This window comes from Octopus bimaculoides, chromosome 14, assembly GCF_046866305.1.
Source record: "Octopus bimaculoides isolate indiv1 chromosome 14, ASM4686630v1, whole genome shotgun sequence".
NCBI lineage: Eukaryota > Metazoa > Mollusca > Cephalopoda > Octopoda > Octopodidae > Octopus > Octopus bimaculoides.
In genome coordinates this window covers 5,149,001-5,176,788 of record NC_142941.1, presented here as the reverse complement: position 1 = coordinate 5,176,788, position 27,788 = coordinate 5,149,001, and the positions used below count along the sequence as shown (strand labels likewise).

Below are 27,788 nucleotides of genomic sequence, written 5' to 3'. Positions count from 1 at the left end.
TTTTTTTTCATTTTTCAGGTTCATCTAATTTGTTTTTAACAAATTGGATTTGACAAGAGGAGATTTTTGAAAATTCAGAGCTGTCACTCATTTGTTGTGGTATTTAAGCTTTTTTTTTTTTTTTTTCTAAATCATAAATTATATTTGAAAAGCAGTTAATCTCCACCAAAGATGGAGAGATCTGCTGGTGTTCCATTCCACTATGACATGTATGGGATGCCCTTCCACCCAGCTCATAGTCTTCATCCTCAACGAATGTCTCACATTCCCGAGAAATCAATACACAATACCCTGGCTTCCGCCAGCAAACATTTCAGTCACAACAATGATCATGCACTGGACACCCAGCGTATGTTGCAAAGTCACTCTGTTGAGAAGTCACTGCACAGTGACCTGAGTCGGTCCCAGTACAGCCATGGTCATGTCTCTCACAGCAGCCACACATCAAACCATGCCCAGCAGCACCGAATGATGTCAATCGCTGAGAAGTCTGTACATCAACACAACAATGAACTGACTAGCAAACACCTCCACCATAGACAGAGTTCATCTCATTCTCATACCTCGTCCGCATCTCATTCTTCACACAGTTCACAGAGGTTATCACTTGCTGCTGACAAATCTATCCTCAACAGTGTAGGTAGTTCGTCTGGTAAGCACTATTCACATGAACATGTGCAGGCCTCACAGAGAATGTCGCACGAAAAGTCATCTCATAGTCCCAGCATCATGGGGAAACAGTTTTCTCATGGAAACTCTCTTGATGCTTCGAGGATGTCACATGTCCCTGAGAAAAATATTCACAACAGCATCTCTAGTAAACAGATCTCTTCCCACAGACATAACCTGGAGAAGGAGAGAATAGCATCACCAGTTGACAAACCAGACAACAACAGCAACAGTGACCTGTCTGGGAGCCAGTTCTCCCATGAGTCAACTATAGAGAGCCAGAGACTGCCACTGCCCTATATTGGTCAGACAGTGTTTCCTGGTAACAATATGTACAGCAGCCAGTATTCTCAGCCGTGTTACTTACCGACGACTGACAGAATGCAGTCAAGCTTGGAGAGCGGACAATCATCTAAGGAGAGTTCTTCTCAAAAGAGCTCCACTGCTAGTATTGATAAATCATTCCATGGTGATGTGTCTCAAAAACAATATGGCCCGAACAAACTCTCGCAGAGCTCCGTAAAACAACATCAACAGCAAGAGGATGATGATGAAGAGGAGGACGAAGATGAACAACCCCGTCATTCTCAACCCCTCAAACAGCTCTTCTGCGATTACTGCGGCAAGAAGTTTGCTCAGGAATATTTGATGCACATGCACCGAAGGAAACATACTGGAGAGAAACCGTTCCAATGCGACATCTGTCACAGACAGTTCTCTCGCAGAGATGTCCTAAAAAGACATCGCAAAAACCACTTAGCAGAACCTAAAGCTCCAATTAGCAGCAGTTTTCCAACAATGTCATCACCCCCGATCCAAAGCCCTGAAGCTCAGTCCCCAAAGTATCAACCTCACCTTCAAATGCAGACTTCTTTATCTCAAAAAAGCAATTCCAGCAGTTATCAAGGAGTCTCACCTGATATTCCTAGATTTGAAGATCTTCATAATGTCTCAGGTGGGAAGAAGTTTTACTTTTGTGACATTTGCCACAAGCAGTTTGCCCAGCGCTACTACTTAGCCATACACCGAAGATCTCACACTGGCGAGAAACCATTTCAATGTGACTTCTGCATTCAGAGGTTTTCCAGAAAAGATACGTTAAAGATCCATCGTAGAACGCACACTGGTGAAATGCCATTCCAATGCGATGTTTGTCCTGAAAAGTTTTCGCAGAGAATTAAACTCCAGATGCACAAGAAGACACATATTAGCAAGAAGAAGTACCAGTGTGACATCTGCCACAAACAGTTTGCCCAACGCTATTACCTGCGCACTCACATGACCATACATACTGGAGAAAAACGGAACCAGTGTGACATTTGTCTCAAGCAGTTTGCCCAAAGGTACTATCTGCAAATCCACAAGAGGCTTCATACAGGAGAGAAACTCCTTCATTGCGATGTCTGCTTGAAAAAGTTCACCCAGAAGCATTATTTGGTTATTCACAAAAGAACTCACACTGGCGAAAAGCCATACCAATGTGATTTTTGTATCCAGAAATTTGCACGCAAAACTACACTTCAGATTCATCGACGGACTCACACGGGAGAGAAACCTTTCCATTGTGACCTCTGTCCTGAACAGTTTGCTCAGAGCAACAAACTACGAGCCCATAAGAAGCTTCATGAGAAGGTTTCTCAGAAACGTACCTATGTTACCACCATCACTTCGATAAAAGGTGATACGACAAAGAAACATTACCAGTGTGATGTTTGTATGAAGCTGTTTGCCCAGAGGCATTATCTGCAGGTTCACAAAAGGTCTCACACCGGAGAGAGACCGTTCCAATGTGAGATTTGTTTCAAACAGTTTGCTCAGAGAAACACATTACAGATACACAAGAGAACACACACAGGAGAGAAACCATTCCAGTGTGAAGTCTGCCTCAAGAACTTTGCCCACAAACACTACCTGCAATTGCATAAAAGAACCCACACTGGGGAGAAACCGTTTCAGTGTGACTTCTGCTTCAAGCAATTTGCACAGAGGAATTCCCTCCATATCCACCGCAGAACACATACAGGAGAACGACCGTTCCAGTGTGACTTCTGTTTCAAAACATTTGCCCAGAAACATTACCTACGGCTACACAAACGGACCCATACAGGTGAGAAGGCCTTCCACTGTGACTTGTGCCCTAAACACTTTGCTAGGAGCGACACACTACATCGCCACAAGAAGACCCACAACAAGACTGCCAGTAAACCTCCAAAGACTTCTTCAAACTCCATCAACAAAACAGTTGAAGAATTTCCTCCTATGAGTACTTATTTGTGGCAACTGTGATCTGACGGCAATTAATGCCAAACAATGGCCTACATTGCATACCTGTGTTTGATAAATTCATTTTTTATTACAAGATCCTATATCTTTATTTTGTGTCTGTGTGTGTGTGATAAAACATTTACAAATCTATATATATCTATGTTCATTCTATGTGTGTATGTAAATGTGTGATATATGCTGCATGTATGTATGCATATATGCGTGTATATTTGTGTGTATATGTATATATATATATATATATATACATGCACTGCACTGGCATAATGTCTAACAAAACAGTTAGACCTTGATTATCTGAATAAGACAGGCAAAGAGTATTTTTGTTTGGATAACTGATCTGATCATGAACAAAGGCAGCCATGTTGAACATAATTGTGGGACCCTGAGATTTCGTTTGGAAAACTGATGTTCAGATAACCAAAGTTTAACTGTGCATTAAACAAATAATTTTTTTTTTAAATGAATGGAATAAAAACATGACCTGGTGTCAATGAGCATTAACATAAAGAAACAAACTGCTGGTCTTAACGAACACAAACATGTACATACAGGCACACACATATACATATGTATGTATATATATATATATATATATATATATATATATAGACACCTACAGATGTGTGTATGCATATGCATTCAACAGCAGTGATAAATGATGACAAAACCAGCACTCGATGCCAAAAACTGAAAGCTAAGCAGCATATTACATAAGGTGCTAATGCTCTACCAACTGAGCTACAATTGTCCATACACATACACACACATACATGCGCATATATACATACATTCGTGTTCGTGTATATATATATATATATATATATATATATATATATACAGAGGGAGAGAAAGAAAGATATTTACGCAAAGAAATGTGTATTCACTATGAAATCATATAACAAAATGCGAAAAAAAAAAAGAGAAACAAAAAAAAAAGGTGCTTATTAATTATATATATATAAAATTTTTATTTTGCGGTTTGGTGGTGCAGTGGTCGATTGGCAGCCTAAGTTTATGATCCAAGTTGTATTATAATGTGAGCAACATAGTTTCTTGTCCCTATCCTTCTGTATGTGACTGCATCTCATGTCTCACAGAATTAAATTATCATCATCATCATCATCGTCATCATCATCATCGTCATCATCATCATCATTATCATCATCATGATTATTAATGAAATGTGTGAGCATCACATCTTCCCATTATTTCACTCCTATAAATCTGGGGCCTTGAATCTACACAAGAATGTGTGTGTATGTATGTGTGTGCGTGTGTGTGTGTGTGTGAGTGCCAAATCTACAAACCAGTTTCTTTTGCCAGCTGGAGCTACTTTATGTTTGTGTCAGGGATCTTCTTTTATGGTTTCTATTCCTCCCCCTCCCTCCCAAAAGAAAAAAACTCAGGTTTCAAGCCCATATTAAAAAAAAAAAGAAACATATTATTATTATTATTATTATTATTTTTACTATTACAAAAAGCAAAAAAAAAAGAAGAAAAAAAAACGAAAAGAAAAACTATGGTGAGACTGGCAGAAAACAGCAGTCGTTATATTTAATGTTTTCTAAGTAATTTACTTTTGTTTCATTGCCATTTTGGATGTGAAACGCCACCCAGGTAGACATTGTGTTTCACATTTGACGAGGCTGCCAGTAAAATAGGTACCAGTAAGATGTTATTGATTCAGTCGGCTTCTTTTGTAAAAATATTGGTTGTTGCAACTAACTCTGAAGCTTACATTAATGGTGGGTGAGCTGGCAGAATTTGTAGCAAACTGAATGAAGTGCTTAGCACCATTTCACTCGTCATTACATTTTGAGTTCAAATTCTGCCGAGGTTGACTTTACCTTTCATCCTTTCAGGGTCGATAAATTAAGTACCAGTTGAGTACTGGGGTCGATGTAATCGACTATCCCCTCCACCAAATTGCAGGCCTTTTGCCTAAAATAGAAAGGATTATTGTTGTTGTTGTTACTGATGTTAGGGGAGTTGGCCCCGCCTGACTAAATAATAGCGGGATGCAGGAACTGCAATAAGTGGGTGTGACTCTGTGCTGGAACAAACCCATTGTGGCATTGTGGTTCATTTTGTAACTACGTGGCTCTGGGTTCAGTTCCACAGAGCAACAAATGTTTGTTTTTGTGCCATAGCCTCAGGTTGACTTATACATTGTGAGGCTGAAGGAAACTGGTGGAAGCCCTTCATGTATGTGTAAGCATGCAAACGTATTGGTATCCCATGGCTACGCTTGTCACTGCCTGAGTGAAATGGTGATATAACATTTGCGTTCCTTGTTGATATTACAACCAGTCGATCTATGCAGGAGAATAAAAAAGGGGCTCTTACTTGTAAATGGGTAAGGGTTGCTGACAGAAAGGACATCTGGTCGTAAAGTATTGCCTTGAATAAATCCCCAGCCAGCATGGAAAAATGAATGTTAAGCAAACAAGTCCGTTTGGATGTGTTTCACTGATGTACATCTTTGACAAAAACTGAAGAATGGTGCTTTAGGAACAAAGTTCATTGCTATATTTATTCAGCATCAAGTTGCAGGTACTCCCTTGCCACACTCACTGTTAAAATGCAGTGTATCAGGGATTGGGCCATTGGAAACTTGCAACCAATGATACAGTAATTCACAAAAAAATGCGAAATATAATGAAATAAAATAACCCATGCCAGTCAAGAAACATGGGCATAGAATAGTAATAATTAATTTTGTCTATTTATATATATATATATATATATATATATATATATATATATATATATCCAAATATATATATATCCAAAAGGTAAGAAGTGGAACAATTAGTCTGGACTACAATTGTTTCATAACAAGCTGAAGTCTGTTACATAAGTTGTGATGAACACAATCCATCTTAGCTAATCTTCAGGTCTCTGTTACCTCAACATTGTTTACATTGCTGCTTGCATCTGTGGATCGTACCTACCTATTGCTATTTATATATAAAATACACCACCACTGCCACCACCATTTCCAACAGAGCCATTTACGCGATGACACTCTACTTTTTTATGATATATATGAAATACAAACATGCTTTGAAGGTTGTTTGTTCCTTAACTTTTTATGTCACTGCATCTCACTGAAGACAAACTGACAATGCTTGTTCTTCAAGCTATACCTTGTGGTATTGAATCTGTAGAATTGTTAAAAATTTGGACAAAATGCCTGCAGTATTTAGTTAAGGCTCTTTACTTTCTAAGCTCAAATTCTGTCATGGTTAACTTTGTCTTTTGTCCTTCTGGTGTTGATAAAATATCAGCTCATCTAATACTTCCTTACAAGTAAATGGAATCATTAGAGAAGACTTCACCTCATGGAAAAGGGGTTTCAGTCCAGCACTATAAGCTAACACTTTGATCTATAATCTGTGGTCCATGTTGCTTCAAGTGATGGAATTACACCTTTTCAAGTAACCTGTTGGTATACAGGAATGTGAGTTCAGTAGTCTTTGTTACCATGGACACAGCCCAGCAGTGCTACTGACAAAATACGAAATGATAACCCCATGCTGGTAGGCTGTCATTGTTAACTTTGCTATGAGGTCAAGTCACCTTCAGATCACAGCCTGCTCTGTGTCTTTTAAAAGAAATGGATACAATGGCAAATGTAATCCTGTACTTACTATGTCTGAATAAAAAAGAAGGAATGGTCATGGGTGGAATAGATTTGCCCATAGGTCTACTATGACAACAACGATATAATGTATCATGGATATGATCATCATTTAACATCTGTTTTCCATGTTGGCATGGGTTGGATGGCTTGACAGGAGCCACGCCAGGCCAGGGGCCACGCCAGGTTCCACAGCCTTTTTTGGCTTGGTTTCTACAGCTGGATGCCCTTCCTAACACCAACCACTTTACTGAGTGTACTCAATGCTTTTTACGTTGCACTATCACCAGGGATTTTTATATGTACATGGCCCCATCATCAGTGCTTTTTATGGCCTAAACCCCTACAAACAGCATCAGCATTATTATGATACAAGGGAAACTACATATGGAACGAGTGTAGGGAGCTTTATGTTGCCTTTTCATTACCATAAGAGAAATTTCAGCTCACCACTGTCAACTAATAGATAAAGACATATGCACAGACAGACCTCTGTGTGTGTATGTATATATATATATATATATATATATATAAATAATCTGCCACAGCACTCTTCTCTGGACACTAGACACTCTCTAGAAATGAATTCACTGCCAAATATGATTAGAACAATAAAAAAAAAGAAAATTTCAACAGAAGAAAAAAAGTTAGCAAAACTGAGAGAGAGAACCCCCCCCCCCCCCACTTAACAAACCCCCCACCCCCATTCCAATGCAAAAAAAAAGAAAAAAGGAATCTTGTTTATTGCTAACAGCTTGAAAGAAGAAACAGTCCAAGTCAGAGGTAGATGTTTGTTTCTGGATCTTCTGCTTCTGCTTTTCTATCTGGGCTCCTATTAAGCACCACCACCACCACCACCACCATTATTACTACTACTACTACTATGTGTGTGTGTATCTCCCAACTCAATGATGACTGCAACTCGCCACAGGCAGCACCGCTGCATCAAGGCTCAGGAAAATATATTTTGACATTGTGCTACTTCTTCCTTCCCCTCCCTCCCACCACCACCACAGCCATAACCCCTGGGATTTTTTTTTTTGGTTTATCTTTGTGGTGCTTATTTTATTTTTTTTTCCATCATCTAATTTGTATTTTTCTTTTTTGACAACTCCCCCCCCCCCCACAATACTCCTGGACATTTTTTTTTTTTTTTTTATCACTTCATAATTATTTGAAACAAAAATCATTTTAATGAAGAACAATCAGAGAACACTTGGAGAAGGACTTTGTTAAAAAATATGTCTGTGTGTCTGTGTGTCACATCTATTTACATACATCTATATATCTGTATGTATGTGTTGTGTGCATGCATATACGTATATGTGCACCCATGCATGTGCACACGCACACACACTCACATAAACATACTCAACACCAACCAAGAAACGAATTTTGGGCAGGGCTGCTTCTATGGTTTTTTCAAATTTTCTTCTGTATATACATCTGACTGTGTGTGTGTGTGTGTGTGTGTGTGTGTAAGTGATGGCGTTGGTCATGACCTTCATAAATAAAGAGTGTGTATATGTGGTGTGCATGTAGAAGGAAGTGTGTTTATATATACATATTTACACACTATATGTGTGTATGTACACACACACATATATATATATATATATATATATATATATATATGTGTGTGTGTGTGTGTGTACACATACACATATAGTTTCAGAACTTTGTGTAAGTTTGAGTGAACGAATGAATGTTTCTCTTTCTGCATTTCCATGTTTCCATACATTCGTGTGTGTGTGCATTTTTATGCGCACAAAAATATTTATGCAAATTTTTCTTAATTCATGTTTTCATGCCTGTGCTTTTTTAAAAAAATTTTTCTTTCCCTTTCTGTGTGGGTGTGGATGTGTTTTTATACTTGTGTGCATGTAACCATCTATGTATATATATGTACACACATAATGTTGCATCTAATATCCCATTCATACATGAGAGAGGGAGAGAGAGAGAGATTCTATGGTACCTTTTTGGTGTGTATTGTCTAGCAATGGATATCAACTGAAGATAACATGGCTTACTTTGAGACTTCATGTTGGCCCCTACAAATATACACACATATCTATGCACACCTCTTGCTGGTTCTCTCGGTCCTTAAGTCAACTTGCTTGTATGCACACAAATACAAAAGCACACAAATGAACACATATATAAAATATATATGTATGTATATATATATACATATACATATGCACACTTTTGTATCTACAAGCATATACAAATACACAAGCATAACTGCACACACACACACACACACACACACAAACATAGAATCACATAAGTACACACATACATCCTCTTCAGTTGTTCATTCATATTGATGATGACGATGACGACGATGATGATGATCATCATCATCATGACATCAGCATGATGGCAGCATTTGGGGATTGGCTAACAAAACCTTTTTGTTGATGTGTCAGTGGTTCTGAACTTTTCCAGCTGCTGACCTACTCACACCCTACAACATCTTTTCTCATGAGACTACCAAGCATAGATCTCAGCAACAAGACTCTCCTGTCTCTGGAGCTCATATATGCTAAAGTCTTTTTTGAAGGAGGCCTCACCGTTGTCCATGTAAGCATTGATTAAGTATTTCCTTCTACAAACACAAATGTAGGAAAGACATTTCTAAAATATTATGGCAACGAGTCTCAGTCAGCCATAACTCTAACCTCTCTACATAAAAGTGTGTGGATGTTGGCAGTTCAAGTGGCATCCATTAAATTTCTTGATGTAGCTGCTGTAAACAGGGCTCCATCTCTCTGATATACAGCAGAGTTGGCAGAACAGCAGCTCTGTAGGCCTTCTGCTTGGTTTGATGGTCGAGGCCCTTCCTCGCCCAGATGTTCTTGTGAAGTCCGCTAAAGGCTATGATGGACTTGGCCTTCTGCTGTTGACTTCATCAATATGGATGATTCTTGAGAGAGTGTTTGCCAAAATATCTGAGCTTGTTTGTTGGTGGTATGCAGATTCTGATTCTTGACTGTGTTTGCAGGCATGGTTCACCCCTTCTGAGGGGCTGAATGCTATGCATTGGTGTTGATGGTGAGGCTAGAAGAACCTGTTTTATGCATCCCAAACGCTAAGCCAGCTCTGTGAGTATGGCCATCTGCAAACGGGACCACACATGCTGTATCAGCTTTCAGTTTGGTTTCATCCTGGAGTTTTTTTTTTTCCCAGGTTGATAAACCTGCCCTCAGTGTTGTAGCACTGGGTGAGGCTATCTTCTCAGTCACAAAAAGTATCAGTCAACAAGCTGCACACACACACACAAACACACACACACACACACACACACACAGAAAGAGAGAAGGCTTTATATTAAAGTCTTCATATCCTAGCAAAGAAGTGCTTTATATTAACTTTATTACTCAGGTAAATTTCCAGTCAGAGATATTTTTTATTGATATACCAATGGTTTAGGGATAGTGCCCTCATCCCTTTCCAAATTCTCTCAATCTTGTGGTTACCAGCAAGGAAGTATCGGTGGGATGCAGTTTAAAAAAATTGGGTATTGACAAAGTAAAGGGGATCGGAGAAAGGGTTGAGTGTGAAATGCTAGGGGGTGGGTGGGCAAGGTTTGTCTGTTATGTAATCAAATTTGAATGCAATAAAAACTGTGCATGACAGGTGCACAGTTTCAGATGCATAACGTTCTAGTGTTGTGACTTACTTGAGGAACAGCTGTTGCTTAGAACTGCTGTGTCACTGGAGGCCCAGCATTTCTGGTGGAAGTGCTGATTATTGGAGCACTGTGGTGGCCACGAAGAGTAACCTGAGAATGGGATGTGAAGATATCACTTAGGAAAGAGGAGTTACAATTGAATAGCCATGATCTGTTGATTATGATGGGAGAGGAGTGATAGGTCAATCCTCCAGTCTCACAACAATACGATCCTTCTTTGGAGAAAGTATTGCTTTGGGTAACATGGGAGTAGCAAATGGTTTCATGGGTGTGTTGTGGCCTGTGTTTTACTTGATAAAGTAAAGAGGAAATATATATGTAACATACATATATACATGCAATTGCACACATCTATGTGTATGTCCGTGTATGTATACACATGATTATTTGTATGGTAAGAGAATCAGCTCAGTGGCTCAAGAAATACTTCCTCCATATTACTTAAGAGTCCTTCTTCCACCAGAACAGCAATCCCCCTGCTAACAACAGATGCTCCCTTGCACATATCAAATGACACTAGACATATTCACGACTAGTATATAGTAAGTAGGGTAGCAAATCCACTGCCAAAGTGTGTCCCCTTTAAGGATATTTCGACATGCTCCTCACCTTGAAGGGAGATGCTCAAAAACCGTGTCCTCTGTCACCATGAGTGCTTGTATAAAGTCAACAATGTATGTGTGTGTGTGTAGTATAAGTATATATATATATATATATATATATATATATATATATATATATATATAATGTGTTTATTTATATGCTTATGTGTATGAATATATATGCCCATATGTATTTGTGTGCACGTGTGTGTGTATATATATATAAACATGTATGTATTGTACAGTTATTTATAGATATCAGTACATATAAGCATTGAAATAAATGCGTGCACACACACACACACACACACACACGTCTATGCATTGATAGTATTTCTATCCAGGTGCTAGTGTTACCAACACTTCTGAGTATTAAAGAAGAGGGGAAAAAAAAAAAAACTGGTTGATATTAACAATTATGAATTTTGCCAGTCAGCATGGATGTCTGAGGAGTGAGGATTGAAATACTGATGTGTATATTTGTATATTTGTTGTCTTTTTTTTTTTTGTTGGGGGGTGGAAATATTGCCCACACAAAGGTGGCTCTAATCAGCAAATAATTTATAATGAAGTTTGTTTTTGGATATATGCAAATAGAATTCTAATTAAAAAAAAAAAGTGCGTGTGTGTTGTATGTATATATGTGTAGATAGATGTACACATATGCATACACACAAATGTAAAGCTATGTATATAGATGCATAATTTTTCTACTGCTGTGTATATGTACACATAACTGTGTTTATATGTGAATTTTTGTGTGTGTGTGTGTATATATATATATATATTCTTATAATGTGTGTTTACTCTGCTCTTGGTGTTTATATATATTATACAATGAACAGTGAGGCATTAAATGTATGCTTATTGATAAATTGATACATGTGCATGATTCCTGATGTTTGTGTGTACATACATACACATACATATATATATGTGTGTGTGTGTGTGTGTGTATTATCAATTGAGGGTTTGAACACAGCTTATTCTTAGGGCTTTCTTAATGTGGTTTGGCAGAATTGATAAAGTGAAAAGATGCCTTTTTGCATTGAATTATGTTCTCAGTTCAAATTCCATTGGTCAACTTTAACTTTTATTAGTTAAGGGGTCCATAAAATAAGTACCATTCAAAGAATTGGGCTCAATAGTAATCAACTGTAGCTTCTCATTAATTTGTCCTTTCACACATAGCTAATTCTTATAACTACTATTATTAACAGGAAACCTTTCTTACATCTCGTTATATTAAGTGTTCAAATCCTTGGTGAGTGATGCCAGAACCTTTGACATACCAGGGTTCATTCAACCAACTATATTTGAACTCCAGCAATTTCTCTTCTGATGCCCATCTCAGAAATTATCATCATCATCATCATCATCCACTTATTCATTTCTTTTGGCTGTTTATGATTTGAGTTCAAATGCCACTGAGGTCGATTTTGCCTTTCATCCTTTCAGGGTTGATAAAACGAATGTCAGTTGATCACTGGGGATTGATGTAATTTATTAGCTCCCCACACGCTCACGCTTCCTCCAAAATTTCAGGGCTTGTGTCTGTAGCATAAAGAATTATTATTATTATTGTTGTTGTTGTTAAGGCAACAAACTGACAGAATTGTTAGTGCTCTTTTGAACTCGTCTCGGTTCAAATCCTAGAGATCTCACCCTTTCAGGGTCAATAAAATAAAGTACCAGCCAAATATCAGAGTTAGTGGTATTGACTCTCCCCCCACGACCACCTCCACTCCTCTGCTAGCTTTATGTCTAAATCAGAAACTATTATTATTATTATTATTATTATTATTATTATTGTTGTTGTTTATATTTTAGTTTAACAAGCAATAACTTCTTCGACTCTTATGAAATTATTCAACAGAACATTTTTAAAGAAGGTCTGTGTCTTGTCCAGTGTAACAGCTTTGCAATTCCTGATATTTTTTCCTTACCGACCTCATACAATAACAACTCGGCCCCCTTTCCTTATATTTTCTTCTCCCCTCTTGCTCGCTGTATCTCCTTCCCTCAGCAATCATCCCTGTGGAGGTACGGTGTCAAGACCAAGTAAATTGTTGTTAGAGTCCACGACATTCTCCTCACTTTCCAGAAAGCTCTAGAAAAATTGAATAACAGTTGATGGCCTGACTAAACTGTAAACTCAATCGGGTGACAGACATAATACTACTGTAGAATTGCTGTGATACCCCTGTTCGATCTGTGTGCCTTCAAATCTACATGAATCACTAACAGTGTCACCAGCAAAGCATGCCCACATCATTCCATTTGCTTCATCTCTGTCACAATGATTAGAACTCAGAACTTAACATTGCAAATTTGGAGCTGTCAGGCCCTAGGTTAAAAATCTCCTCTAATCCTAAGTTTACAGTTTAGTGACCTTCATTGAAATCAATGTTTATCTTTTCTGTTTATATCTTAGCTGTTTGAACATTGCAGTTGACTGATTCAGGTCACACCTCTCGCTTGCACTGTTTATATTCTGGCAGGGAAAAATAAAATTTAAAATAAAAACACAAACATCTATTTTTAACCCATGAAATCTGTCTATGGTCGAAACATATTTGAGGGACATCACCACATTTTGGACAAAAAACCCATTTATGCTATGTAACAAAATTTCTAATTATAATTTCATTGTTGTTTCATCTCTTAAACAGTAGATGTTGAAATGTGTTGTTTTCAGTTTGAAGGAATTAAGGCCAACCTCTGTTGTTCTGTGGCTTTTATAGCTCACAAAACATTAACTGTTTGTCTGTAGGCTTCCTTACAGCCTCATACATAACTTCAATACCTTAGTTTAGTGTGTTTCTGATAAGAAGAAGACCTAAATTTAAGTAACTATCGCATGTGTCTCTGACTGGTTCAGTCCCAGATCATCCTAAATGGTTCTTAACAACATTAAAGCACTATCAGAAATGAGGGTTTTCAGTTCAGATCCAACCTCTAGATGGATGGATATATATATATATATATATATATATATATATATATATATATATATATATCCATGGAGGCACATGACTTTCAGTGGTGTTGCACTCATGAGAATAAGATTGTGGTTTCAATTCCTGTTATGTTCTTGAGCAAAATCTTCATGGACACTTCTTGCTATTGACAAAGCCCAAAGAGACAGAAATATATATTTAGCAATGCTACCAATGCTGCTGGACAATTTTTCATCTGCTACTGATATATCTCTGTGTTTTTTTTAAACTCTGTATGTCTCTTAGAGATGCAATCTCAGGACAAACACTGCAGCTAAAGATGTGTCTGCTTTAAGTGTGATACGCAGAAATTTTTTAAAGTTATCTCTACAGATCTGTCTGTAGAAACTAGACCCAGCACTGAAAGTTTTGTGATTGAATTGCACTGCTAACACAGGGGGATACGCAGTATTGACTTATGAGCTTTTAATTTACTTGGTTGGATATATGACTGCATAATGAACTACAGTGTCCCTACCAGCAATTTACACACACACACACACACACACGTATAAGGAATGTAGTGGAGATCAGGGAACTCAACCAAACCATAACAATGGTCTTCAATGCCAATAGGAATGGTTTTGCTTGTTATTTCCTTAGTTTAATACTTATGATAATCTCTTTGCACACGTACAAATAACTTTAACCTATTATTGCTCCCAAATCAATGAGAGAATCTCTATGTGGTTACATAGCTTATTAGAAATAGCAACCAAATCTCTCCCAAATTGCATCCTAGATACTCCCTAATAATGTGAGATGGTCATCGCTGGAACTCTGTCCATTATGGGTGTATTCTATCTGGGCTGACCTAGAGGTGAGGATCAACTACAATATAAAAGTAATATAGTTTAGGAAATTTTTTAGAATTGTTACAAACATCAGGGCAGTCATGTGTCACTAAACCTCTTCATTGGTTCTGCTTGAGTGAAAAGATGTGTGTGAATATATGTGGCTAAGAATTAACAATGCACATATGTGTTTATATGTATCTATATGTTTGTGTATGTGTGAATTTTGATCATGAGCCTGTCTTTATTTGTTTTTAAACATACATGTGTGTATGTATATATATATATATGATTAATTTTAAAATCATATATGTACATATGTGTGTATGTATATATATATGTACATATCTATATATCTATGCATTTACATGTTTTTATGCATGTGCATATTCTTATGTGTGTGTGTGTGTCTGCTTGCCTAGCCAGCAGGGTGGCATCTTTCAAAAGCTACAACAATGCAAGCAAGTGCATGGTGACCAGTGGTGTGCAACCAATGTCTGATAGTCTGGTCAATACAGTGACAGTTGTGTGTGTATGTGTGTGTGAACACAAGTATGGTCAAGTGGTTTAGAAGTTCACTTCACAGTCATATGATCTCAGGTTCAATCTCCCTCTGTGCTTCTTGAGACTGTGTCTATTCATCTAGCCCTGGGTTGATCCAAGACCCGTGTGGGAAATCAGGCAGACAGAAACTGCAGGGGCCTAATGGATGGATTGCACTTCTGACCCAAAAGATGACCGGCCTTATCACACTGTATCAAACTGATTCCACCTGTGAGTTACCTTAAGAATACATGTGTCTGTGGAAAACTCGGTCACTAACATTAAAATTCCATAGGCAGGTGGTTCTGTTGATTAAAGAACTGGAATTACTCATCTTCAAAACCAACAGAGATCCTTATATTTTTTTGCTTATATGTATGTATGTGTGTGTAGTTAAACTCTTTCAGTTCATCCATTGTATTTTTTTATACCTCTGAACAAGGTATGGTAACTCTTCTCGTTCCACTCCTTACTCCACAGTCAAATTGGCCGCTGGTAATTAAAAGAGGACAGCTATTCGTAGAAACGTTTATTCCAACCAACACCCATATGCAATCCCTTTGGAAAATGGATGTAAAAGAGCAATGTGTATATATTTATACCTATGCATGCATTATATATATATATATATGTATATAAATACACATGCGCGCGCACGAACATATACACCCCCCACACATGAACATGTATGCAGGCCTTTATAATGTGGTTTTATATTTTTACTTTCTTAATGAAATGTCCACTTCTTTACTCCTTTATATGTCAATGTTGTTGTTTTTTTTTTTACTACCTCAACAATTTATATGAGATGGGTGTGTATATGATTTTGTGTATTTGTAGGTGTATATATGTGTATGTATTTATATATACACACACACGGGTTTATATAACAAGCATGTACTGGAAGATGTGTATAGATATATATATATATATATATAAATGTTTCTATGTATACATGCCACCATGTTTTTATTTCTATATTTTTTCTATTCAATCACATATGGGTATTGAATGAACTCTGGTCGTATTTTACCTCCTCCCCCATCTCTCTCTCTCTCTCCCCTCATTTCCCTCTCCTCTTTCTCTCTCTAATATCACTAATAATAATTATAATAATAACATTAATTATAATAACAATGTAATGTAAACTGTTTTTCTACTTTTTTCAGTAATAAATCATTGTGGGAAAGACTGTGTTGTTTCATTATTTGTATGTAACGTGCGTGTATGATTGTATGTCCTTTATTGTTGGATATAATGAACCAAACAACCCCTGAAGAAATTCTGAGAAAGAAATGGGGCTGGATCAGCCGCACTCTAAGGAGACTCCCAAGGTGCATTGCAGGACGAGTAAGACTGGCAACCTTGAAGGAAAAAGTGAAGTTGGACAACCTAAGAAGACCCGGAAAGGATGTACAGAAAATGAAACAAAAGCAGTTGGTGTCTCTTGGCCTGAAATCAAGCTGGTCACTCAAGATTGTGTCCACTGACAAGAAATAGTCATAATCCTATAATACTAACAACTATGCTTTTTATTGCTAATAATGTTATGACTGTTTCATTACTGCATCTGTTCCAGAATTAATTATCCATTTTAGTGAGAATTAGAATTTTGGAAAATAAAAGTTCTTTTTACAACTGCGACTTCCATTTTATTTACATGAAATTATACAAAAAAATATTTTTAAGATTTGGCTGTTATTTCTAGCATCTGGAGTAAACTTCTTGGCATATCTTCATGCGCTGGTTGAAAATCATGAAAGAAATTCTGGGGTTAATACATTCGACTAAAAATTCCTCAAGGTGGCCCCAGCATGGCCAGTCCAATGACTGCAACAAGTAAAAAGACTTTAAGAAAATAAAATCATTGAAGAATAACCAAAAAATATAACCAAGGTGGGATATAGAAAATTTTCTAGAGATTTGACTGTTATTTCTAGCATCTGGAGTGAACTTCTTGGCATAACTTCATGCGCTGGTTGAAAATCATTAAAATCATTGAAGAATAACCAAAAAATATAACTGAGGTGGGTTATAAAAAATTTTCTAGAGATTTGACTGTTATTTCTAGCATCTGGAGCGAACCTCTTGGCATAACCTCATGCACTGGTTGAAAATCATTAAAATCATTGAAGAATAACCAAAAAATATAACCGAGGTGGGTTATAAAAAATTTTCTAGAGATTTGACTGTTATTTCTAGCATCTGGAGTGAACCTCTTGGCATAACTTCATGCGCTGGTTGAAAATCCTTAAAATCATTGAAGAATAACCAAAAAATATAACCGAGGTGGGTTATAAAATATTTTCTAGAGATTTGACTGTTATTTCTAGCATCTGGAGTGAACCTCTTGGCATAACTTCATGCGCTGGTTGAAAATCCTTAAAATCATTGAAGAATAACCAAAAAATATAACCAAGGTGGGTTATAAAATATTTTCTAGAGATTTGACTGTTATTTCTAGCATCTAGAGTGAACCTCTTGGCATAACTTCATGCGCTGGTTGAAAATCATTGAAGAATAACCAAAAAATATAACCGAGGTGGGTTATAAAAAATTTTCTAGAGATTTCACTGTTATTTCTAGCATCTGGAGTGAACCTCTTGGCATAACTTGATGCGCTGGTTGAAAATCATTAAAATCATTGAAGAATAACCAACAAATATAACCGAGGTGGGTTATAAAATATTTTCTAGAGATTTGACTGTTATTTCTAGCATCTGGAGTGAACCTCTTGGCATAACTTGATGCGCTGGTTGAAAATCATTAAAATCATCGAAGAATAACCAAAAAATATTACCGCGGTGGGTTATAAAAAATTTTCTAGAGATTTGACTGTTATTTCTAGCATCTGGAGTGAACCTCTTCGCATAACTTGATGCGCTGGTTGAAAATCATTAAAATCATTGAAGAATAACCAAAAAATATAACTGAGGTGGGTTATAAAATATTTTCTAGAGATTTGACTGTTATTTCTAGCATCTGGAGTGAACCTCTTGGCATAACTTGATGCGCTGGTTGAAAATCATTAAAATCATTGAAGAATAAGCAAAAAATATAACCGAGGTGGGTTATAAAATATTTTCTAGAGATTTGACTGTTATTTCTAGCATCTGGAGTGAACCTCTTGGCATAACTTCATGCGCTGGTTGAAAATCATTAAGATCATTGAAGAATAACCAAAAAATATAACCGAGGTGGGTTATAAAATATTTTCTAGAGATTTGACTGTTATTTCTAGCATCTGGAGTGAACCTCTTGGCATAACTTCATGCGCCGGTTGGAAATCATTAAAATCATCGAAGAATAACCAAAAAATATTACCGTGGTGGGTTATAAAAAATTTTCTAGAGATTTGACTGTTATTTCTAGCATCTGGAGTGAACCTCTTGGCATAACTTCATGCACTGGTTGAAAATCATTAAAATCATGGAAGAATAACCAAAAAATATAACTGAGGTGGGTTATAAAAAATTTTCTAGAGATTTGACTGTTATTTCTAGCATCTGGAGCGAACCTCTTGGCATAACTTGATGCGCTGGTTGAAAATCATTAAAATCATCGAAGAATAACCAAAAAATATTACCGTGGTGGGTTATAAAAAATTTTCTAGAGATTTGACTGTTATTTCTAGCATCTGGAGTGAACCTCTTGGCATAACTTGATGCGCTGGTTGAAAATCATTAAAATCATTGAGGAATAACCAAAAAATATAACTGAGGTGGGTTATAAAATATTTTCTAGAGATTTGACTGTTATTTCTAGCATCTGGAGTGAACCTCTTGGCATAACTTGATGCGCTGGTTGAAAATCATTAAAATCATTGAAGAATAACCAAAAAATATAACCGAGGTGGGTTATAAAATATTTTCTAGAGATTTGACTGTTATTTCTAGCATCTGGAGTGAACCTCTTGGCATAACTTGATGCGCTGGTTGAAAATCATTAAAATCATTGAAGAATAACCAAAAAATATAACCGAGGTGGGTTATAAAATATTTTCTAGAGATTTGACTGTTCTTTCAAGCATCTGGAGTGAACCTCTTGGCATAACTTGATGCGCTGGTTGAAAATCATTAAAATCATTGAAGAATAACCAAAAAATATAACCGAGGTGGGTTATAAGATATTTTCTAGAGATTTGACTGTTATTTCTAGCATCTGGAGTGAACCTCTTGGCATAACTTCATGCGCTGGTTGAAATTCATTAAAATCATTGAAGAATAACCAAAAAATATAACCGAGGTGGGTTATAAAATATTTTCTAGAGATTTGACTGTTATTTCTAGCATCTGGAGTGAACCTCTTGGCATAACTTGATGCGCTGGTTGAAAATCATTAAAATCATTGAAGAATAACCAAAAAATATAACCGAGGTGGGTTATAAAATATTTTCTAGAGATTTGACTGTTATTTCTAGCATCTGGAGTGAACCTCTTGGCATAACTTGATGCACTGGTTGAAAATCATTAAAATCATTGAAGAATAACCAAAAAATATAACCGAGGTGGGTTATAAAATATTTTCTAGAGATTTGACTGTTATTTCTAGCATCTGGAGTGAACCTCTTGGCATAACTTGATGCGCTGGTTGAAAATCATTAAAATCATTGAAGAATAACCGAGGTGGGTTATAAAATATTTTCTAGAGATTTGACTGTTATTTCTAGCATCTGGAGTGAACCTCTTGGCATAACTTGATGCGCTGGTTGAAAATCATTAAAATCATTGAAGAATAACCAAAAAATATAACCGAGGTGGGTTATAAAATATTTTCTAGAGATTTGACTTTTATTTCTAGCATCTGGAGTGAACCTCTTGGCATAACTTGATGCGCTGGTTGAAAATCATTTAAATCATTGAAGAATAACCAAAAAATATAACCGAGGTGGGTTATAAAAAAATTTCGAGAGATTTGACTGTTATTTCTAGCATCTGGTGTGAACCTCTTGGCATAACTTCATGCGCTGGTTGAAAATCATTAAAATCATTGAAGAATAACCAAAAAATATAACCGAGGTGGGTTATAAAATATTTTCTAGAGATTTGACTGTTATTTCTAGCATCTGGAGTGAACCTCTTGGCATAACTTGATGCGCTGGTTGAAAATCATTAAAATCATTGAAGAATAACCAAAAAATATAACCGAGGTGGGTTATAAAATATTTTCTAGAGATTTGACTGTTATTTCTAGCATCTGGAGTGAACCTCTTGGCATAACTTCATGCGCTGGTTGAAAATCATTAAAATCATTGAAGAATAACCAAAAAATGTAACCGAGGTGGGTTATAAAATATATTCTAGAGATTTGACTGTTATTTCTAGCATCTGGAGTGAACCTCTTGGCATAACTTGATGCGCTGGTTGAAAATCATTAAAATCATCGAAGAATAACCAAAAAATATTACCGTGGTGGGTTATAAAAAATTTTCTAGAGATTTGACTGTTATTTCTAGCATCTGGAGTGAACCTCTTGGCATAACTTGATGCGCTGGTTGAAAATCATTAAAATCATTGAAGAATAACCAAAAAATATAACTGAGGTGGGTTATAAAATATTTTCTAGAGATTTGACTGTTATTTCTAGCATCTGGAGTGAACCTCTTGGCATAACTTCATGCGCTGGTTGAAAATCATTAAAATCATTGAAGAATAACCAAAAAATATAACTGAGGTGGGTTATAAAATATTTTCTAGAGATTTGACTGTTATTTCTAGCATCTGGAGTGAACCTCTTGGCATAACTTCATGCGCTGGTTGAAAATCATTAAAATCATTGAAGAATAACCAAAAAATATAACCGAGGTGGGTTACAAAATATTTTCTAGAGATTTGACTGTTATTTCTAGCATCTGGAGTGAACCTCTTGGCATAACTTGATGCGCTGGTTGAAAATCATTAAAATCATTGAAGAATAATCAAAAAATATAACCGAGGTGGGTTATAAAATATTTTCTAGAGATTTGACTGTTATTTCTAGCATCTGGAGTGAACCTCTTGGCATAACTTGATGCGCTGGTTGAAAATCATTAAAATCATTGAAGAATAAGCAAAAAATATAACCGAGGTGGGTTATAAAATATTTTCTAGAGATTTGACTGTTATTTCTAGCATCTGGAGTGAACCTCTTGGCATAACTTCATGCACTGGTTGAAAATCATTAAAATCATTGAAGAATAACCAAAAAATATAACCGAGGTGGGTTATAAAATATTTTCTAGAGATTTGACTGTTATTTCTAGCATCTGGAGTGAACCTCTTGGCATAACTTGATGCGCTGGTTGAAAATCATTAAAATCATTGAAGAATAACCAAAAAATATAACCGAGGTGGGTTATAAAATATTTTCTAGAGATTTGACTGTTCTTTCTAGCATCTGGAGTGAACCTCTTGGCATAACTGCATGCGCTGGTTGAAAATCATTAAAATCATTGAAGAATAACCAAAAAATATAACCGAGGTGGGTTATAAAATATTTTCTAGAGATTTGACTGTTATTTCTAGCATCTGGAGTGAACCTCTTGGCATAACTTGATGCGCTGGTTGAAAATCATTAAAATCATTGAAGAATAACCAAAAAATATAACCGAGGTGGGTTATAAAATATTTTCTAGAGATTTGACTGTTCTTTCTAGCATCTGGAGTGAACCTCTTGGCATAACTGCATGCGCTGGTTGAAAATCATTAAAATCATTGAAGAATAACCAAAAAATATAACCGAGGTGGGTTATAAAATATTTACTAGAGATTTGACTGTTATTTCTAGCATCTGGAGTGAACCTCTTGGCATAACTTGATGCGCTGGTTGAAAATCATTTAAATCATTGAAGAATAACCAAAAAATATAACCGAGGTGGGTTATAAAAAATTTTCTAGAGATTTGACTGTTATTTCTAGCATCTGGAGTGAACCTCTTGGCATAACTTCATGCTTTGGTTGAAAATCATTAAAATCATTGAAGAATAACCAAAAAATATAACCGAGGTGGGTTATAAAATATTTTCTAGAGATTTGACTGTTATTTCTAGCATCTGGAGTGAACCTCTTGGCATAACTTCATGCGCTGGTTGAAAATCATTAAAATCATTGAAGAATAACCAAAAAATATAACCGAGGTGGGTTATAAAATATTTTCTAGAGATTTGACTGTTATTTCTAGCATCTGGAGTGAACCTCTTGGCATAACTTGATGCGCTGGTTGAAAATCATTAAAATCATTGAAGAATAACCAAAAAATATTACCGTGGTGGGTTATAAAAAATTTTCTAGAGATTTGACTGTTATTTCTAGCATCTGGAGTGAACCTCTTGGCATAACTTGATGCGCTGGTTGAAAATCATTTAAATCATTGAAGAATAACCAAAAAATATAACCGAGGTGGGTTATAAAATATTTTCTAGAGATTTGACTGTTATTTCTAGCATCTGGAGTGAACCTCTTGGCATAACTTCATGCGCTGGTTGAAAATCATTAAAATCATTGAAGAATAACCAAAAAATATAACTGAGGTGGGTTATAAAATATTTTCTAGAGATTTGACTATTATTTCTAGCATCTGGAGTGAACCTCTTGGCATAACTTCATGCGCTGGTTGAAAATCATTAAAATCATTGAAGAACAACCAAAAAATATAACCGAGGTGGGTTATAAAATATTTTCTAGAGATTTGACTGTTATTTCTAGCATCTGGAGTGAACCTCTTGGCATAACTTGATGCGCTGGTTGAAAATCATTAAAATCATTGAAGAATAACCAAAAAATATAACCGAGGTGGGTTATAAAATATTTTCTAGAGATTTGACTGTTATTTCTAGCATCTGGAGTGAACCTCTTGGCATAACTTGATGCGCTGGTTGAAAATCATTTAAATCATTGAAGAATAACCAAAAAATATAACTGAGGTGGGTTATAAAATATTTTCTAGAGATTTGACTGTTATTTCTAGCATCTGGAGTGAACCTCTTGGCATAACTTCATGCGCTGGTTGAAAATCATTAAAATCATTGAAGAATAACCAAAAAATATAACCGAGGTGGGTTATAAAATATTTTCTAGAGATTTGACTGTTATTTCTAGCATCTGGAGTGAACCTCTTGGCATAACTTGATGCGCTGGTTGAAAATCATTAAAATCATTGAAGAATAACCAAAAAATATTACCGTGGTGGGTTATAAAAAATTTTCTAGAGATTTGACTGTTATTTCTAGCATCTGGAGTGAACCTCTTGGCATAACTTGATGCGCTGGTTGAAAATCATTTAAATCATTGAAGAATAACCAAAAAATATAACCGAGGTGGGTTATAAAATATTTTCTAGAGATTTGACGGTTATTTCTAGCATCTGGAGTGAACCTCTTGGCATAACTTCATGCGCTGGTTGAAAATCATTAAAATCATTGAAGAATAACCAAAAAATATAACTGAGGTGGGTTATAAAATATTTTCTAGAGATTTGACTGTTATTTCTAGCATCTGGAGTGAACCTCTTGGCATAACTTCATGCGCTGGTTGAAAATCATTAAAATCATTGAAGAACAACCAAAAAATATAACCGAGGTGGGTTATAAAATATTTTCTAGAGATTTGACTGTTATTTCTAGCATCTGGAGTGAACCTCTTGGCATAACTTGATGCGCTGGTTGAAAATCATTAAAATCATTGAAGAATAACCAAAAAATATAACTGAGGTGGGTTATAAAATATTTTCTAGAGATTTGACTGTTATTTCTAGCATCTGGAGTGAACCTCTTGGCATAACTTGATGCGCTGGTTGAAAATCATTTAAATCATTGAAGAATAACCAAAAAATATAACCGAGGTGGGTTATAAAATATTTTCTAGAGATTTGACTGTTATTTCTAGCATCTGGAGTGAACCTCTTGGCATAACTTCATGCGCTGGTTGAAAATCATTAAAATCATTGAAGAATAACCAAAAAATATAACTGAGGTGGGTTATAAAATATTTTCTAGAGATTTGACTGTTATTTCTAGCATCTGGAGTGAACCTCTTGGCATAACTTCATGCGCTGGTTGAAAATCATTAAAATCATTGAAGAACAACCAAAAAATATAACCGAGGTGGGTTATAAAATATTTTCTAGAGATTTGACTGTTATTTCTAGCATCTGGAGTGAACCTCTTGGCATAACTTGATGCGCTGGTTGAAAATCATTAAAATCATTGAAGAATAACCAAAAAATATAACCGAGGTGGGTTATAAAATATTTTCTAGAGATTTGACTGTTATTTCTAGCATCTGGAGTGAACCTCTTGGCATAACTTGATGCGCTGGTTGAAAATCATTAAAATCATTGAAGAATAACCAAAAAGATATAACCGAGGTGGGTTATAAAATATTTTCTAGAGATTTGACTGTTATTTCTAGCATCTGAAGTGAACCTCTTGGCATAACTTGATGCGCTGGTTGAAAATCATTAAAATCATTGAAGAATAACCAAAAAATATAACCAAGGTGGGTTATAAAATATTTTCTAGAGATTTGACTGTTATTTCTAGCATCTGGAGTGAACCGCTTGGCATAACTTCATGCGCTGGTTGAAAATCATTAAAATCATTGAAGAATAACCAAAAAATATAACCGAGGTGGGTTATAAAATATTTTCTAGAGATTTGACTGTTATTTCTAGCATCTGGAGTGAACCTCTTGGCATAACTTGATGCGCTGGTTGAAAATCATTAAAATCATTGAAGAATAACCAAAAAATATAACCGAGGTGGGTTATAAAATATTTTCTAGAGATTTGACTGTTATTTCTAGCATCTGGAGTGAACCTCTTGGCATAACTTGATGCGCTGGTTGAAAATCATTAATATCATTGAAGAATAACCAAAAAATATAACCGAGGTGGGTTATAAAATATTTTCTAGAGATTTGACTGTTATTTCTAGCATCTGGAGTGAACCTCTTGGCATAACTTCATGCTCTGGTTGAAAATCATTAAAATCATTGAAGAATAACCAAAAAATGTAACCGAGGTGGGTTATAAAATATTTTCTAGAGATTTGACTGTTATTTCTAGCATCTGGAGTGAACCTCTTGGCATAACTTGATGCGCTGGTTGAAAATCATTAACATCATTGAAGAATAACCAAAAAATATAACCGAGGTGGGTTATAAAATATTTTCTAGAGATTTGACTGTTATTTCTAGCATCTGGAGTGAACCTCTTGGCATAACTTGATGCGCTGGTTGAAAATCATTAAAATCATTGAAGAATAACCAAAAAATATAACCGAGGTGGGTTATAAAATATTTTCTAGAGATTTGACTGTTATTTCTAGCATCTGGAGTGAACCTCTTGGCATAACTTGATGCACTGGTTGAAAATCATTAAAATCATTGAAGAATAACCAAAAAATATAACCGAGGTGGGTTATAAAATATTTTCTAGAGATTTGACTGTTATTTCTAGCATCTGGAGTGAACCTCTTGGCATAACTTGATGCGCTGGTTGAAAATCATTAAAATCATTGAAGAATAACCAAAAAGATATAACCGAGGTGGGTTATAAAATATTTTCTAGAGATTTGACTGTTATTTCTAGCATCTGGAGTGAACCTCTTGGCATAACTTGATGCGCTGGTTGAAAATCATTAAAATCATTGAAGAATAACCAAAAAATATAACCGAGGTGGGTTATAAAATATTTTCTAGAGATTTGACTGTTATTTCTAGCATCTGGAGTGAACCTCTTGGCATAACTTGATGCGCTGGTTGAAAATCATTAAAATCATTGAAGAATAACCAAAAAATATTACCGTGGTGGGTTATAAAAAATTTTCTAGAGATTTGACTGTTATTTCTAGCATCTGGAGTGAACCTCTTGGCATAACTTGATGCGCTGGTTGAAAATCATTTAAATCATTGAAGAATAACCAAAAAATATAACCGAGGTGGGTTATAAAAAATTTTCTAGAGATTTGACTGTTATTTCTAGCATCTGGAGTGAACCTCTTGGCATAACTTCATGCTTTGGTTGAAAATCATTAAAATCATTGAAGAATAACCAAAAAATATAACCGAGGTGGGTTATAAAATATTTTCTAGAGATTTGACTGTTATTTCTAGCATCTGGAGTGAACCTCTTGGCATAACTTGATGCGCTGGTTGAAAATCATTAAAATCATTGAAGAATAACCAAAAAATATAACCGAGGTGGGTTATAAAATATTTTCTAGAGATTTGACTGTTATTTCTAGCATCTGGAGTGAACCTCTTGGCATAACTTCATGCGCTGGTTGAAAATCATTAAAATCATTGAAGAATAACCAAAAAATGTAACCGAGGTGGGTTATAAAATATTTTCTAGAGATTTGACTGTTATTTCTAGCATCTGGAGTGAACCTCTTGGCATAACTTCATGCGCTGGTTGAAAATCATTAAAATCATTGAAGAATAACCAAAAAATATAACCGAGGTGGGTTATAAAATATTTTCTAGAGATTTGACTGTTATTTCTAGCATCTGGAGTGAACCTCTTGGCATAACTTGATGCGCTGGTTGAAAATCATTAAAATCATTGAAGAATAACCAAAAAATATAACCGAGGTGGGTTATAAAATATTTTCTAGAGATTTGACTGTTATTTCTAGCATCTGGAGTGAACCTCTTGGCATAACTTCATGCGCTGGTTTAAAATCATTGAAGAATAACCAAAAAATGTAACCGAGGTGGGTTATAAAATATTTTCTAGAGATTTGACTGTTATTTCTAGCATCTGGAGTGAACCTCTTGGCATAACTTCATGCGCTGGTTGAAAATCATTAAAATCATTGAAGAATAACCAAAAAATATAACCAAGGTGGGTTATATAATATTTTCTAGAGATTTGACTGTTATTTCTAGCATCTGGAGTGAACCTCTTGGCATAACTTGATGCGCTGGTTGAAAATCATTAAAATCATTGAAGAATAACCAAAAAATATTACCGTGGTGGGTTATAAAAACTTTTCTAGAGATTTGACTGTTATTTCTAGCATCTGGAGTGAACCTCTTGGCATAACTTGATGCGCTGGTTGAAAATCATTTAAATCATTGAAGAATAACCAAAAAATATAACCGAGGTGGGTTATAAAAAATTTTTTAGAGATTTGACTGTTATTTCTAGCATCTGGAGTGAACCTCTTGGCATAACTTGATGCGCTGGTTGAAAATCATTAAAATCATTGAAGAATAACCAAAAAATATAACTGAGGTGGGTTATAAAATATTTTCTAGAGATTTGACTGTTATTTCTAGCATCTGGAGTGAACCTCTTGGCATAACTTCATGCGCTGGTTGAAAATCATTAATATCATTGAAGAATAACCAAAAAATATAACCGAGGTGGGTTATAAAATATTTTCTAGAGATTTGACTGTTATTTCTAGCATCTGGAGTGAACCTCTTGGCATAACTTCATGCTCTGGTTGAAAATCATTAAAATCATTGAAGAATAACCAAAAAATGTAACCGAGGTGGGTTATAAAATATTTTCTAGAGATTTGACTGTTATTTCTAGCATCTGGAGTGAACCTCTTGGCATAACTTG

At 35.7% G+C, this 27,788-nt stretch overlaps 1 protein-coding gene across 3 annotated transcripts in view; it reads left to right on the top strand.

The window, feature by feature from the left end:
- LOC106868324 (uncharacterized) overlaps nucleotides 1–16,425 on the top strand; it is a 41,031-nt gene extending 24,606 nt beyond the window's left edge. For all 3 annotated transcript variants that reach the window (XM_089363172.1, XM_014913518.3, XM_014913519.3), the window contains exon 2: nucleotides 19–16,425. In XM_089363172.1, the coding sequence (XP_089219298.1) occupies nucleotides 172–2,955 (2,784 nt within the window). In that variant the 5' untranslated portion in view covers nucleotides 19–171 and the 3' untranslated portion in view covers nucleotides 2,956–16,425. The remainder of the gene's footprint in view (nucleotides 1–18) is intronic.
- Nucleotides 16,426–27,788: the final 11,363 nt, after the last annotated feature.